This window comes from Pongo pygmaeus, chromosome 2, assembly GCF_028885625.2.
Source record: "Pongo pygmaeus isolate AG05252 chromosome 2, NHGRI_mPonPyg2-v2.0_pri, whole genome shotgun sequence".
NCBI lineage: Eukaryota > Metazoa > Chordata > Mammalia > Primates > Hominidae > Pongo > Pongo pygmaeus.
The window spans coordinates 112,414,001-112,430,397 of record NC_085930.1 but is presented as its reverse complement, the minus strand read 5'-3'; the positions used below and the strand labels follow the sequence as shown (position 1 = coordinate 112,430,397).

Genomic DNA, 16,397 nt, shown 5'->3' with positions numbered 1-16,397 from the left:
TTCTGGGTTAAGCTGACTTTATTAGGTCCAAATACAGCTGTGAGGGGATGTGGCAAAGGTATCTGGGAGCTGACCTCGCTTGTGCATCCGAGGGCTGGGGCCACAGGGTGGGCTTGTGCTAAGCACTTTCTTGCCTAGCGTCCAACAGCTTGGAGGATTTCCAGGGCCAAGGGAGCCACCACGCTGTCGGCAAATGAACTGTAAGAAAAACCAAAGTAGGCACACTTAATAGGCATCTCTAAGGTAAAATGCTCCCCCCCTTTCAAAGGGGCCAGCCTCTTTTGCACCCGAGTATCTGGTGGACCAGATGCAGCATCCTCTTGGGAAGCAGAAGCAGGAAAGCCTGGCCCACAGTCCTGGTGGGGTTCAGAATAGGCCATGCCAGCACCCTGAGCTATTTCTGAGCTCCCAGCCCCAGCCACCACTCACTCTCTGAGCCACCTCTGCCAGAAACACTGCCAGTGAGTGGTAGGCAGCCAGACTCTACCAGGCCTGGGGCCTTCAGTGGGCCTGCCCAGCTCCTGCCTGGAGCTGACTTATGTGTCCCAGACCCACTCCACACACTGACCCTCCCCGCTCCATTGCCCTTTCCAGCCAATCAGCCAGGAGCTTTCTTACTCTTATAGGTGTGAATGTGCAATTAAGAGCTTAAAATGGGAACTTTTTTACTGGAGCAAATTGTTTGAGACACATTTAAACCTACGTTTAACAAACTGTTAGCAAAGAAAAGACTGAAACCAGTGACCCTTGAAGTGTAAAATTAGCTCGTGGCACACTCTTGACTGCACAGAAATACAGCTGGTACCAAATAAATGGGTGGGGGTGGGGGTGGGGCGCTGCATAAAAGATGTGGGTGGCAGTGGGATGGAGCCGTGACCAGGAGACCGTGCCATGCATTCCTGCTCTGCGCATCAAAGCCCCTGTGTGACAGAAGGAATGCGTTTGAACTTGGCCCGCCCCTGGCTGAGTCTAGGCTAGACTAGTGGGGCCATGCTGCGCACCCGCACACAGCAGGCCCAGTGAGGCTGGAAAGGACAAACTACTGGCAGAGCAGCATCGGAACTGAGAACAATGCCATCCACTCATTCTTGGTTGACAAGAAAACCCTTTCTGGTAAGGTAATCTGAATGAAGTCCAAACGAGAACTTTGCAGGAGCAACTTCCCCACCCAACACAAGATCTGTCTGGTGTAGACATTTTAGATGCTGGAGTACTGAGTGTGGGTGCAGAACAGACCACCAGCCTCATGGACCACTGAACCTTGTTTTGACACATTTGGTTCAAATTTGGGTCCAGCATGAGAATGTGCTATTTTTGGCTAAAAGGCAGCTGTAGGTCCCTACTATGAGGAGTCCCATAGCGCAGGTGCCTAGAGCGAAGGGGCTCTCTAGAGCTGTCTGTCAAACTCCACTCCTTTGCGGCTCTCTGTGCCCTCACCATAAATCTGTGTAGCTGGCTCCATAATGGCATTTTGCACAAGGCCAGGATCCGACGGCATGTGCTCCTCAAAATGGTCTTACAGGAGGCCTATAGGCCAGTCCAGGGAGTCAACTGTTCACACCTTACATGGCAGGGGCTCAGCAAGGTGTGAAGGGGCTTCTTGCAGGAAAGTCAGTCTCTCCTGCCCCTCACCTCACAGAAAACCATGAATACAAACTTACTTCTATGGTTTATGCTGAAGACAAAAGGGGTAGGGTTAGGCTAAAAAGGATGGTATCCTCCCCTCTCACCTATCCAGGATTAAATACAAAAGGCTGGTTGGAATTGAGCCTTCTCTGCAAACTCACCTTCTTAGCAATGCTTCAACCACTTATTTTTCTTCAAATTAATAACAAACCCAAAGCACACCAGGAAGCAGATTTCACAGAAACATGTAGTTCTAAAAACAGAATCTACCAGGAAATGGCAGACAGCATTCCAGGTCCAGTGAAGGTCAGGCACCCCATAGGAGGCGGGTCCTTCTCCCCAGGGTGGGGAAATGCTCCACTGAGCATCAGCGTCTCTGTGGGGCTGGCTGGGATGCCAGCTCCTTCTGCTTTTACAGCATGTAACATGCTCCTGGGTGGTAGGCCTATCCCCGGTCTGTGGAACTCACTTCTAGGATGTTCTAGACACACTGACTGTAAAGCCAAGGACTGGGAGGCTAGCTTAACCCCATGCTGTCAGCTGGGTGTCAAATACGCAGTTCTGTGTGGTCCCTCTGAACTTCTGGCTGAGGAAGGTAACCTGGTGCAGCAGAGCAGGCTAAGCTGTCACATTTGCCCCAGCCCTGCCTGGGCCTTGAGTCCTCCACAAGGTGGTGATGAGGATGCCTCTGGCTGGGCTGCTGATGGGGGCATGTGTGCACAGGCCAGGGGCTGCCTTTCTCATGAGGTTCCTTGCATCTCCCACTTGGTCATCCACTCAACCTCTTTGGGGGCCTCAAGGTGGGAATATTGTTTCCCCTGGCAGGACTAAGACTTTCTCTCCCCCTGTTGATTCCTGTCCCCTCACTTTCCCCACCATAACTGGGGATTCCCAGTGTGTGGAGTGGCAGAGCTTCCCTTCCCACACTGGGAAGGATCTCAGTGGACAGTGATGGGCTGGAAGGTGGTGGTCCCTGGTGTGGAGGGAGATGAGTGGAAGGAGTGGAGAAAGGAATGGCTGAGAGTGTGTGCTGATCTAGAGCAGACTCTGCTGATCCTCCTGGGCCCCACTTACCCACTCCCGGGGGCCAGCCGCTCCAGAGCCCGCAGGAGGCTGCCCGCATTCTTGAGGCTCTCCAAGTGCTTCTCATTGGAGGTGATCTACAAGGGCAGGAGGGAGAAGACAGTGGTCAGCTGAGCCATCCCTGACTCATGCCCTGTTGGATGGGCACCCTGAGTATCAGGCCTGCATGGTGCTGTGGCTGCCTAAGGCACTGGGGGGTGTCCCCTGGGCTTGTCTGTAACCCCCATGCCTAACCTCCCCCACAAAGTATTGCTGACTAAGGGGAAAGAGGCAGGACACTGGTGTTCCTCAGGGGAGGGGACAAGGCAGTCTGCTGGGGCAGGAGATGGCCAGTTCAGAGCAGGTTGCCTCCTGCGGATCTCTCAGGAGGGTTTGTGTCTGGGAACCTGAACTTTCCAATTAAAGCAAAACTACATTTTCTGTGCTGGGACTCAGGAGGCCTGGCTAGCAACTGGAAATCTGTCTTTGGGGCTCTCAGCCCAACATGATCTCTTTCACATGGACAGAAGGATGCCAAGAAGGTGCCTGGGGACCTGGGAGAGAGGCGTTAATAACTAAACCCCACGAAGTGTGCCCATGCTAATCGCCACAGTCCTGCGAGAAAAACACTTGGGCATGCCTGACTCTGTAGTACCTATTTGCAGAATCATAAACTCTCAGGGCTAGAATAGGCTCAGGTGGGGATTTATCTAGTTCTGGCACCCAGAGACCTCACAATTCAGCCCCTCCATAAAATGAGTCCATGTCCTGAAAGGCAGAGAAGAGAAGGCTTTGATTCTACTATGAGACTTGCTTCTCTTAATTCACCATTGCCTCCTATTGTTATCTTTGTTAGTTTAAAATTTCTTGTAATAAACACTTGTATGGCACTTTACATTTCAGAAGGCTGTTTCCTATATGTTTTCTCATTTAATCTTCTCAATAGCCTACCTTACAAGGTAAGTATATATCATGTTTTATTTATGAGGTAACCAAAGCTGAAATTAAGGGGCTGCTACAGGAGTCCACATGGAGCCAGATTCTCTCCCCACCATGAAGGTGGAACCAGGATGGCTTCAGCTGACTTTGACCACAGCAACCAAGGCTGGATTATCGTCTCCTTAGTTAAGAGGCTCAACATTTTTTAATCAATCACTCATGATAGGTCACAGGGTAACAACATTAACATGAACTCTGAATTATATACAAATGCATTCGCACCTCCACTGAGATCCTCTCCCTGAGTATGCCAGAGAACAGCTGCCAGTTCAACTGCATCAGGTGTGATTTCTGCAAAGATTTGCATCTCGGAAGAGCTGCATGTAAATTTGTTCTGAAATTGCACCCAACTTGATGTGTTCAAAAGACTACTGCTTAAAAATGCCAGCTGTAGTTCAATTATGTCTGAAGTACGCATAAACTTACACTGAAGGTATACTCCCATCAGGGGTCTTCAGTGAGGATTCTCACTTCATTTTTCTCAGAACTGCCTCAAACAGGTCAGCTGACTACATCCAGGCTCACTGCCCCTGACCAGCCCTGCCATGAGATCGTGTGCAGAGGCTGTGCTCCCAGGAAATCACCCACAAGTTGCAAATAAATCAGAAGACGACTTTCATCCACAAGGCTGGTTAGAAGGTGGAAATAGAAATCTACAGTGACAGTTAATGTGATCAAAGGAAGATACCAAAATAGTATCATGTCTACCTGACATAAATGTAGACATAAACAAAGCCAATTGAAAACTACATGGTTTGGCCATTTACCTGACTCTTATTAATAACATCAGCTGTTGTTCTGTATATAAGGATGAGTTAATTCAAAAATAAAAATTTTAAATTATATCAATCAGAGGTTCCAGTTCTGGGTAAGACAGAGAAAACACATGACACTCTTTCTCTCCCTCCGGATGCAAATCTACAGCACAGCTATTTGAGAACACTGAAAAGCAAACAGCAACAGGTAAATAGGAGAGGACACTGAATTCAAAGCACCACTGAACTGGCAGTGAGTTTACCACTTTTCTTAGCCTGGATGCAACAAACCCAAACCCCAAAAGCTCTAAGAAACCCAGCTTGAGGAATAGAGAAGGGAAATCCCCAAAACCCTAGAGAGTAGATGAAACCCCCTCAAGATTGTTTTGCTCTTTTTTCTCCATCCTCTTGTGTCCCAGGCCATTCTGTGATGGCAGCAGTGGTAGTGGGGACAGAGGTAGCAGCAACAGTAGCCAGCAAGAGGAGGCTGCAACCAGAACTCTATTCTTTCTCTGTTCTCCTAGTGTTTGGCCTGGATGTTGCATAATCATGGAACTAGGCAGTTTTAGGCCAGATAGAAAATGGGAAACCCAGAGAACCAGAAAGTACTGAGGAGAGAATGAATCAAGAAGAGCTTAGTAAAGTTACTCCATAAAACTGTTTATGAACTCCTGGCCTCACCCCCAACCTGTGTATGCATGGAACCGATCCCAATAGCATGCCCCAGAATTGAAGAACTGAGGTAACAAATATATCTCTGCTCACATCCCAGACTGACCCCTGGGGAGGGACACACCAGATAGATGCACATAGCACTGCAAAACCTGTGAAACCAATACGACACTGAAATTACAATTCCAACCTGCAGCCTGAACCTAATCAGCATGATTCTTGCTAAAACAAAAATATCAATATTCTCTGTAGTATTTAACAAGACAGGGTCTTATAATGTAATATTTTAAATGACCAGGATACAATTCAAAATTACTTGGCAAAAGCAACCATAAAATCTCAGCTGACATGAAAAAACACAATCAACAGAGGACAATAAACAAAAGGACATATGTTGGAATTATCTGACAAAGACTTCAAAGTGGTATTATAAACATGCTAAAAACAAACGATCACTAACACTCTTGAAACAAGTATTACAATAGAATGTATCAGTAAAAAAGGAGAATATATCAAAGAAGAACCAAATGAGAATTTTCTAACTAAAAACATAATAACCACAAATTTAAAGTCATCACTGGATGGACTCAATAGCAGAATGGAGACAATAAAAAGAATGAGTCAGTGAACTTGAAGATAGATCAATAGAAATTATCCAATCTCAGCAGCAGAGATTGAAAAAAAAAAAAAAAAGATTGAGAACACAAATGAACAGCACCTCAGGGACCTATGAGACAATAACAAAAGGTTTTTGTCATTGGAGTTCCAGAATGAGAGGACAGAGAATAAATGAATGAAAAAGTATTTGAAGAAATCATGACTAAAACTATTCCAAAATGTACTGAAAGAAATAAATCTACAGATTCAAGAAATGGTAAATCCCAAACAAGATTAAACCCAAAGGAATCCATAACCAAACCCATCAAAATCAAACTTGCTGAAGACAAAGGATGTTGAAAGTGGGCAGAAAAAAAAATGATATATTACTTATAGGGTAACAATAATTTGAATTATTGTGAATTTCTCACCTGAAACTACTGAGGCCAGAAGATTTTAAGATGCTAAATGAAATGAACTACCAAACTAGAGTTATATACCTAGAAGATATCATTCAGAAATGATATCATGGTTTCAAAATATTATTTAGGAATGAAGGTGAAATAAAGATACTTTCAGATGAATGAAAGCTAATAGAAGCAGAGCTGCTATAAAAAATCTACTAAAGGAAGTTCTTCGAGAGAAAGCAAATAATACCAGAAGGAAACCTGGGACATCAGGAATGAAGGAAGAGCAAAAAAAAAAAAAAAAATGGTAAATATAACAGGATATTATCTTTCTTTAAAAGCTGTTTAATAGTAGAAAAGAAAAACTACATATAATATTGTATTGATGGGGTTTTCAACGTATGTAGATGTAACATATAAGACAGCTGGAACATAAGATGGGGGAGAGCAAAGGAACCTATATGGTAGTAAGGCTTTTATGTTCCATTTGAAGTGGTAAAATATTGTCATAAGTAGACTCTAAAAGGTTAAGTATTTTATAACTCCAAGAGCAATCACTTAAAAAAATTATACAAAGAGATGTAGTTAAAAAAAAACCCACAATAGATAAATTAAAATTTACTATTAAAAATGTTCAAATAGCTTAAAAGAAAGCAGGAAAAGGAAAAGTGAGGAAATAAAAACACTGGACCTAATCAGAAATCAAATAAAAAGGCAAACTACATTGTAACATACCAAGAATTACATTAAATGTAAATGATCTAAATGCAGCAAGTAAGAAATCTCCTGAATGATTTTTAGAAATGATCCAACCATATATTGTCTGTAAGAATCTTAATTCAAATATAATGAAATAGTGGTTTAAAGTAAGAGGATGAAAAAAGATATACCATGCACACATAAATCAAAAGAAAGCTAGAGTGGCTATAGTAATGTTAGGCAAAGTAGATTTCAGAGCAAAGAAAATTACCAGGGACATATTTTGATTAAAGGGTTTTGTAACCAAGAAGACATAACAATAAATGTGTATACATCTAACAGTAGAAATTACACATACAGAAAGCAAAAACTGATACAACTGAAAAGGAAAACAGATAAATCCACAATCGTAGTTGGAGATTTCAAAACTCCTCTCATGGTAAGAAATAGGATGAGTAGACAAAAATCAGCACGGATATAGAAGAACTGAGGAACCCCATCAACCACATGAATCCTATTGACATTTGTAGATCACTGATCCCATCAACAACAGTATTCACATATATTGCAAGAATCCAGGAATATTTACAAATGTATACAGTATTCTGTGTCATAAAACATAACACATTTAAAAAAACTGAAACCATATAAAATATATTCTCTGACCATATAGAATTAAACTAGCAATTAATAACCAAGATAACGAATATTTTCAATCACTTGGAATTAAACAGCACACTCCTAAATAATCCAAGGGTTAAAGAGGACATTCCAAGAAAAATTAGAAAATAATCTTAGCTGAATGAAAATGACCTTGATACAACATGTCAGCATCTGGAAGGGGGCTAAAGCAATGCTTAGAGGGAAATCTATAGTACTAAATACTTATTTTAGGAAAGAAGAAATGTCCCAAATCAATCAATAATTTAAGCTTCTGCATCAAGAAACTAGGAAAAAAGGGCCGGGCTCGGTGGCTCATGCCTGTAATCCCAGCACTTTGGGAGGCTGAGGAGGGCAGATAACTTGAGGTAAGGAGATTGAGACCAGCCTGGCCAACATGGTGAAACCCTGTCTCTACTAAAAATAGAAAAATTAGCCAGGCATAGTGGAGGGTGCTTGTAATCCCAGCTACTCAGGAGGCTGAGGCAGGAGAATTGCTTGAACCCAGGAGGCGGAGGTTACACTGAGCAGAGATCGCGCCACTGCACTCCAGCCTGGGCGACAGAGCGAGACACCATCTCAAAAAAAAAAAAAAAAAAAAAGAAGAAGAAACTAGGAAAAAAAGGAGCAAACCAAACCCAAACTGGGAAGAAAACAAGAGCAAAAATTAAGAGGAATGTGGTAAATGTAGGCCCTAAAATATCAATACTTACATTAAATGTAGATTTACCAAATGCTCCAAGTAAAAGCTTTCAAGCTGTATATAAACAAAATAAAATATATCTCATATATAATTATATACATCTATAATATATAAATTATGGCTACACACACACACACACACACACACACACATAGTACTTACAAGAAATATATTTTAAATATAAGGGCACCAAGGCCAGGCACAGTGGCTCATGCCTGTAATCCCAGCACTTTGGGAGGCCGAGGCGGGTGGATCACCTAAGGTCAGGAGTTCGAGATCAGCCTGGCTGAAATGGTGAAACCCCGTTTCTACTAAAAATCAAAAAAATTAGCTGGGCATGGTGGCACAAGCCTGTAATCCCAGCTACTTGGGAGGCCGAGGCAGGAGAATCACTTGAACCCGGGAGGCAGAGGTTGCAGTGAGCTGAGATCATGCCATTGCACTACAGCTTGGGCAACAAGAGCAAAACTCCATCTCAAAATATAAATAAATAAATAAATAAATAAATAAATAAATAAAGGCACCAAACAGTTGATGGTTAAAGGATGGAAAAAGATATGACATGCTAACAGTAACCCAAGAAAGTTGGCTTAGCTAATACCAGATAAAGTAGACGTTAAGGCTATAATCGTAACTAGAGGTAAGAAGGGATATTTCATATTTATAAGAAAATAAATTGGCCAGGAAGATACAGCAATTCTAAATTTGTATGCTCCTAATCACAGCCTCAAAATACACAAAACAAACAAATAAAAATGACAGAATCAAAGTGAGAATTAGATAAATCCACAATCATGGTGACATACTTCTCAATCTCTTCCAGCAATGTGCATACAGAAACCAGAGGGGACCCAGAGGTTCTATACAACAAGAGTAACAGAATTGACTTAATTGACTTATATAAAAAATCATCGAAAAACTGCAGAATATATATTATTTTCAAGTGCATATGGAAAATTTCCAAAATATACCATCTGCTGGGTCTTAAGGCAAGTCCTGACAAATTTCAAAGGTATAAATCTGATAAAATATATCAGGATCTGTATGATTAAAAACTGTAAAATGCTGATGAAAGAAAATAAATAAATGGATACACAATATTCAAGGATTGGAAGGCTCAAAATAATAAAAATTTCTTCCAAAATATAGGTCTAATGAAATTCCTATCAAAATCTCAGCAGAAATCTTTGTAATATAGAATAGCTGAGTCTATTGCTTCTTGGCCTCTTGGCTAAGATCAAGTGAAGAATAACTGACTCTAAAATTTTCAATGGAAAGGCAAAGGAGCCAGAACAGGTAAAATAATTTTGAAAAAGCAGAATAAAATTTAGGCATCATACTACCCAACTTTAAGAGGCACTACCAGCTACCATGACAGTGTGGTATTGGCAGAAGGTCAGACACACAGATAATGGAATAGACAAGAGAGCCCAGAAACAGAACTACACAAATTATTGTTAAAATTTTGACAGAGGCGCAAAGTTAATTCAAGGAGGGAAGAACAGTGTTTTGAACAAGCAGTGCTAGAACAAATGGATGCGCATATGCATAAACATCAATCTAGACACATATTTTACATCTTATATAAAACCTAATTTTAAATGGATGATGGATCTAAATATAAAATGTAAAAACTATATAACTTCTAGAAGAAAATATAGAAGAAATTCTGTGACCTTAGATTTGGTGATGAGTTTTTAACATAAAAACATAATCCCTTAAAAAAATTATAAATTGGACTTTGTCAATATTAAAAACTTTACTTTTTGAAAACATAAGAGAATGAAAAGATAAGCCACAGCCTTGGAGAAAATATTTGCAACTTACATATCTGATAAAGGACTTATATCAAGAACATAAAAGTAACTCTTTAAAAATATTTTTTTTAGAAAGAGGGTCTCTGTTGCCCAGGCTGGAGTGCAGTGGTGTGATCAAAGTTTACTGTAACCTCATACTCCTGGGCTCAAGCAATCTTCTTGCCTTGGCCTCTCGGTTCTTACTTTGGCTGGGATTACAGATGTAGGCCACCATGCCTAGCCAAAAAGAACTCTTCAAATTCAATAATAAGAGAACGACCAGCCTAATTTTTAAAATGGGTAGAAAATCTGAAGATATATGGGTGGCAAAAGAAGATATATGGGTGGCAAATAAGAAAAGATAACTCAACATTGTTTGTCATTAGGGAAATACATATTAAAACTGCAGCGCAATACCATTGCATACCTATTAGAATGGCTAAAATTCATAACACTGACAATAACAATGTTGGTAGGGATGAAGAATAACAGCAGTTCTCATTTATTGTTGATGTGAATGCAAAATGGAACAATGCTTTGGAAGACAATTTGGCAGTTCTTTATAAAATGAAACATACAGGCCAGGCACAGTGGCTAACACCTGTAATACCAACACTTAGGGAGGCTAAGGCAGGTGAATCACTTGAGCCCAGGAGTTCAAGACCAGCCCCAGCAACATAGTGAGACCTCGTCTCTGCAACTAAATAAATAATAATTAGCTGGGTGTGGTGGTGCACACCTGTGGTCCCAGCTACTTGGGAGGCTGAAGTGGAAGTATCGTTTGAGCCTGGGAGGTCAAGGCTTCAGTGAGCCATGATCAAGCAACTGCACTCCAGCCTGGGTGACAGGGTGAGACTATGTCTCAAAAAAAAAAAAAAAAATTAAACATAGTCCTACCATATGGCCAAACAATTGCACTCTTGGATATTTACCCAAGTGAACTGAAAACTTATGTCCACACAAAAAACTGTATTCAAAATCCTTCACACTTTTATTCATAATCACTAAAATGTAGATGCAACCAAGCTGTCCTTCAACAGTGAAATGGAAAAACAAGGAAGTCATCATGCATCACTTGGAATGCAATCAGACTTAGAGTCTGATTTGATTTTTAGAATTAGATATTAGTAAAAAACAAATCTGAGTAATTTTTGAAAAAATAAGAGTTTGAATTTACCTTGCTAAATTATTGTATACTATGATACCAAACCATTTTCTATAGCTGGTAATGCCCGTGATAAGAGGATTTCAAGGGGCTCTGAAATGAATGATCCTTGGGAGTGGACTGCTTCTGTCTCCCAGAGTTGAGTGTCCTCTTAGGCCGCTGAAGGTTATAAATTAAGATGGGAACCAGCCCTCTTTTAGAAACATTAGATTCCACTGTATCTGCCAGACTATGTGGCCTTTAACCTTCTATTTTCTCAGTACTTTAATTTTCTTCAAAAACCAAATTATGGGTCCACTCAAAAGTCATCCCACCTACTCCTCTTTTGAGCTACTTAGGCAGAGAATGTTTTGTGCAAACTGAAACTCACAAAGAAATCTCTCCATTTTGAAGGAAGTGGGAGTCAAAGTGACCCTTGTCTATTGTGATGCTGAATTCATGACTAAGAGACTATTGGTGAACTTATCCTGGCTGTGATTACAGACGTCAAGAGAGAGTACTGCAGCAACACTAAGAAAATAATGCAAGAGAACGCCCGCGAAGAGTGTAAGCACAATACCTTCTTCCCGAAGTCAACATTTTCATTACTGGCAGTCAGTTATCCAAGACAGGCTAACTCAATTTTATTTTGCAATAATGTACTATAGCAGAGGTTCCCGGACCTGTGAGTCCACGAGTGGATTTCAATATTTCAAAACATCAAATGGCAGGCGTCCATTTCCTGCAAACAAAGTCGTGCCTGCCTCACATTTCTCTGCTTTATGATGAAAATATATCAGCCAAGCCTGGAGTGCCAGCCATTATCTCATGCTGCTAAGACATCTGCCTGGTAGCTAAATGGCTAAAATCAATCAAAATGGAAACATGAATTATACTAAATACAGAAATTTCACCTGGTAGACAGGTAATTTTCAAAACATGGGGTCTTTAAAGGAAAAATAATAATTGGGAATTTGAGCTTAGAATTAAGATAAACTTGGAAAGACAATTCCTCTACATCTGTTGAATATATATATACACATATGTGTATATATATACAGATATACATATATACATATCTATGTGTATATATACATATATACATATCTATGTGTATATATACATATATACATATCTATGTGTATATATACATATATACATATCTATGTGTATATATACATATATACATATCTATGTGTATATATACATATATACATATCTATGTGTATATATACATATACACATATACGTATATATGTATACACACATATATGTATGTATATGTATATGTGTATAGATGTATATACACATATATGTATATATGTATTTATGTATATACATCTGATTATATATATACACATATATACATATACATATATGTATATATGTGTGTGTGTGTGTATATATATATATATATATATAATCAGATAACACACTTGGGATAAATACATAATTTTACGCAAACTCTGCTATGGTCACTTTAACATGGCACTGTGTCAATCCAGCATTCACCCAAACATTGAAAGGAGATGGTAGTGTTCCACAGAATCATCTTCAAATTCCCCACTAGGCTCATGAATTGTAAAATAGTGGTTTTATACACAACACCCTGCAGTAGAGAGTTTGGGTTGGCTCTTCTCTGGATTTCAGCTTCCCCAAATACAAACTAGCAAGTGGAGCCATCCTATGCCCCCTGATAATGGCAGAACCCTGAAGTTGGCAGCCTCTTCAGTTTGCAGGAGAGGATGTAAGAACAGAGAAAACAATGGCTTGCCCAAGGCAAAGTGGCCATTGAGGGACAAATCTAAGATGGGTGCCTATACTCCTCATCTAAGGCCTTAAAAAACATGCAAACCAGAACTTACTTCTATTTTCTATCACCGTGGCACATCAGGAATTTATGCTCACAAATACGACTCACGGCATCAGCTTGTAAAATGCTCCAGTGCAGCCTTCTGTATTTGTAAATGTTTTTTGGTGTGGAGAGATGTGTGGCTGTAACTGAGTAAGGTATGGGCAGGCTGTGGTACTTTGTTTATGAGTGTGCAATAATATATGTCAATATCTGTAGTGATCTTGAATGTGTGTGGCAAAAGGAAGTCCAGTTAACTTTTGCTTTCTAATCATGAGTTCCTCTCAACAGGCCCAGGCAACATTGACAGACTAGAAAAAAAATATCAGGAGATGAAGCTGACACAGTGAGAGCAGCCCAGGTGCTTCTTGGTGCTTGTTATTACAGACACACACTTCACACAGGGGAGGATTATTTTAATTCTGTGGCCTTCAGATCTCATAAATACAAGTAAAAACAAGCAGGTAACTATGACAACTTTACTTCAGAGAGTTGAAATTTCAAAAATAAACCTATCCATCCAGCCCCTTCATTTTGTTCTCTTAATGTATACTTTGTCTTCTCTTCAGCTGGGGTTTTCATGCTACTTCAAAGCCATTTCTCCCAACTGCTCATAGAGACAGGCCACCCTCTTGCCACCTGATGCCAGGATGGAATCTGGAGAACCTCTCGTCGGCATGATGCAATCTGGCAGGCCCGCCTTCACTTTCTACCTGGTGTTGCAGTGTGCATTCTGGGTCCTTCCAGAAGCATCCTGAGCTGCTGCCAGGGTCTCTTTCATATTCAGATTAAAGCAAGTCTATATTAACACATCCTGCTCTGCATCCAGGCCCATATGCTCATCACACCTTCCATGGGATGCAGAGTAAATCTGAGACTGAATGGAATAATTTTCATGCATGGCCTCCAGCTGCCTCACAGCATCTGTGCCTTCCCTGGAGTCCATTTGGAAACTTTATGTACCTCAGCAAAAGCAAGTGAAGCCCGTTCTGTCCATGATTAGTAAGCAGGGGATGATCTGAAAGAGATCTAGAGGTGTCCCTAAGGATTCCCGTCAGTGGATCTGCTCATCACCAAGGGTAATGGGGTAACAGTTGGAGCTCAAGGGAAGAGGCAGGGTCTTACAGAAGAGGTAGGCCCAGTCACAAAGGCTTGCTCACCTAGATTTGACCCAGGTCCCCATGAATGCAGATTCTCTGGAGGGTGACAGAGATATTGCACTAAACACCTGGAACAGTACTGGAGCATAAGCAGCACCATGTTTCTGTCCAGGAGGACCACTATGTGAGGCAGTCTGTCACCCTCTGCATGAAGCACAGCTTTGCTTTAGCTCACTGGGAGGCCCCAAGCATACTGAGGCCTGAGGAAGTGGTGGCATCTGGAATACAGTGATTCCTCAAGGTGAAGGAAGCTGGGAGAGGAAAGGAAGAAAATGGCAGATGACCTCTTGTTCAAGGGCAGCGATGAGTCTCCATGTGGTGTACTCCAGACAAACCGGATAGGAGAGGGGAGTACACAGGGCATTAGTAGATGTGTGGGGGCAAAGTTGGCAAAACCCAGATTTCAGGTAGAAACTGTTGGATTCACTTTTACCTATGGGATTAAATAAGTAAAAAGCCTTGGAGTAAAAATGGCTTGGGATTTGTGTCAAGAAAGGAAATTAACATTTCTGAGCACCTACTATATTCAGGAATAGAGTTAACTGCTTTCAAACATATAATTTTCTTTTTGACAACTTGAAAAACAAGTATTAACTGTGCTCACTTTACAGATGAGAAAATGAAGGCTAGGAGGGCTCATGTGACTTGTCCAAGGTCAGCTAGGCAGCAAGCAGTGGCACTGAGATTTAACCCAGTCCCCCCAACTTCAAGATCCACACTCTTCCCATGAGACCACAGCATCTTCACATCTGCCACTAAGTACCTGGCAAAGTTGTTGGCTGATTGGCTGATTTAAAAAAGTAAGCAACTGACTAAGCTGTGTTTCTAGCCCCACTGCCTACATGCTGTGTTATCTTGTATAAATCGCTTGCACTGCTGTGCCGGCCATCTCTTGTAAATTGCATAGCACCCTTTGCTCCCCCAGTCATTGTTGTTCATCCTCATCATTTCCAGGCAAAGCAGGAACCGCAGAATCTCTCTCCTAGATGGAACTGGAAGTTGCTGCTGTTGACCAAAGAAGTCTGTGGATCCTGTGTACTGTCCAGTAAGCTGTTCCTGATATGGAGAGCACCATACTTTTGGCAACTTCTTTCAGGCTTGGCTACCAAAGGCTTTGCACATCTCTCCTGGCGCTCTTAGATGGAGGTCCGTCTTTGCTGGTGATGAGAAGTGAATCAACAGTTTGCTGGGTAGCCACTGTGGGCCATTATCTCATGTTCTCTTCACAGTGACCCTATGAGGGAGGTCTTCCATGATCACATGTTAGAGACAGGGTGAGGCGGTGATTAGTAGTGGAGTTGGGATGGAGGCCCAGATTGGGCCAGCTCTCTCCTGCATCCCACCCCATTGCTGCTCTGCCTTCCCTCCATTGCTTCCTGCCCCAGTCACTATGTTGCCCTTTGGCTCTCCCCATGAAAGGTGTGGCTGCAGGAGCACCTGGCGAGAGACAGGGCCGGTGTCCAACTGGGGAAGCCGGGAGTTGACATTTCCCTTAGTAGTGAGGAGGCTGACATTCTGCCATGGGGGGAGCTAGTCCCAGCTTCCAGGGGCCCAGGTTCCCAAGGAAATATCTTGGCCTGTATTTAAGACAGAAGCCTCTCAAGCTGGGGTCAAAGTAAGGAACACTGCTCCTTTCCACTGACATTTCCAGATTTGGAGATGCAGTGTGCAAAGGAGGATGATGGTAAGCTAGCATTTGAATGATCAAAGGGCACACTTTGGTGAGAGCAAAGCAGTGTTGAAGGACTTTCTTCTTTTTCTTGACCTTTATTTCCTCCTCCTGGGGTCTGTATGTTCCCTTAACCTAGCCTGACACCTCCATTCACCTCTCTTGCCCAAACTCCTCTCTGTACCTGTGGGCACCTGCCAAATCTAGAGGCTACAGAAATAACATGCAGAGGATTTGAATGTTTTTCTTTTTCACCCCATAAGACACGATTATTTTCTAAGAGAAAATTATCCATAGCTACCTCCTTCTTCATTTTAGGCCAGCCAGTTCTCTCAGCTCTCTGCAGGGCAGTAAAAATGTCCTTATTGCTTAGAAACTGTTCATAATTACATCAGCTTCTGGCCATTAAGTCCCATAAGTCTAAAATGTTGAATATAATATAGCTGCTTTGGGAAGTCTTTTAGGCCTGATCCAACTAACTAACTACAACAACCAGTTCCAAAATAAGTGACAAAACAAACAGTTTTAATTGGCAAAAAATTATGATGTGGACTTTTTGTAGATATAAAAATAAATGGGAGGTTGGCCCAAAGTAA

At 41.6% G+C, this 16,397-nt stretch overlaps 1 protein-coding gene and 1 long non-coding RNA gene across 7 annotated transcripts in view; one reads left to right on the top strand and one right to left on the bottom strand.

The window, feature by feature from the left end:
- The window catches only part of ULK4 (unc-51 like kinase 4), a 722,036-nt gene continuing 705,639 nt past the window's right edge, over positions 1 to 16,397 (bottom strand). For all 6 annotated transcript variants that reach the window (XM_054482410.2, XM_054482411.2, XM_054482412.2 and 3 more), the window contains 2 exons: positions 2,701 to 2,786; positions 1 to 198 (listed from right to left, as the gene is read on the bottom strand). In XM_054482410.2, the coding sequence (XP_054338385.1) occupies positions 135 to 198; positions 2,701 to 2,786 (150 nt within the window). In that variant the 3' untranslated portion in view covers positions 1 to 134. The remainder of the gene's footprint in view (positions 199 to 2,700; positions 2,787 to 16,397) is intronic.
- Positions 11,535 to 14,856, top strand: LOC134739099 (uncharacterized). The gene is made up of 3 exons (XR_010125600.1): positions 11,535 to 11,687; positions 13,264 to 13,436; positions 14,744 to 14,856. It is a non-coding gene; the product is annotated as an uncharacterized LOC134739099 (long non-coding RNA).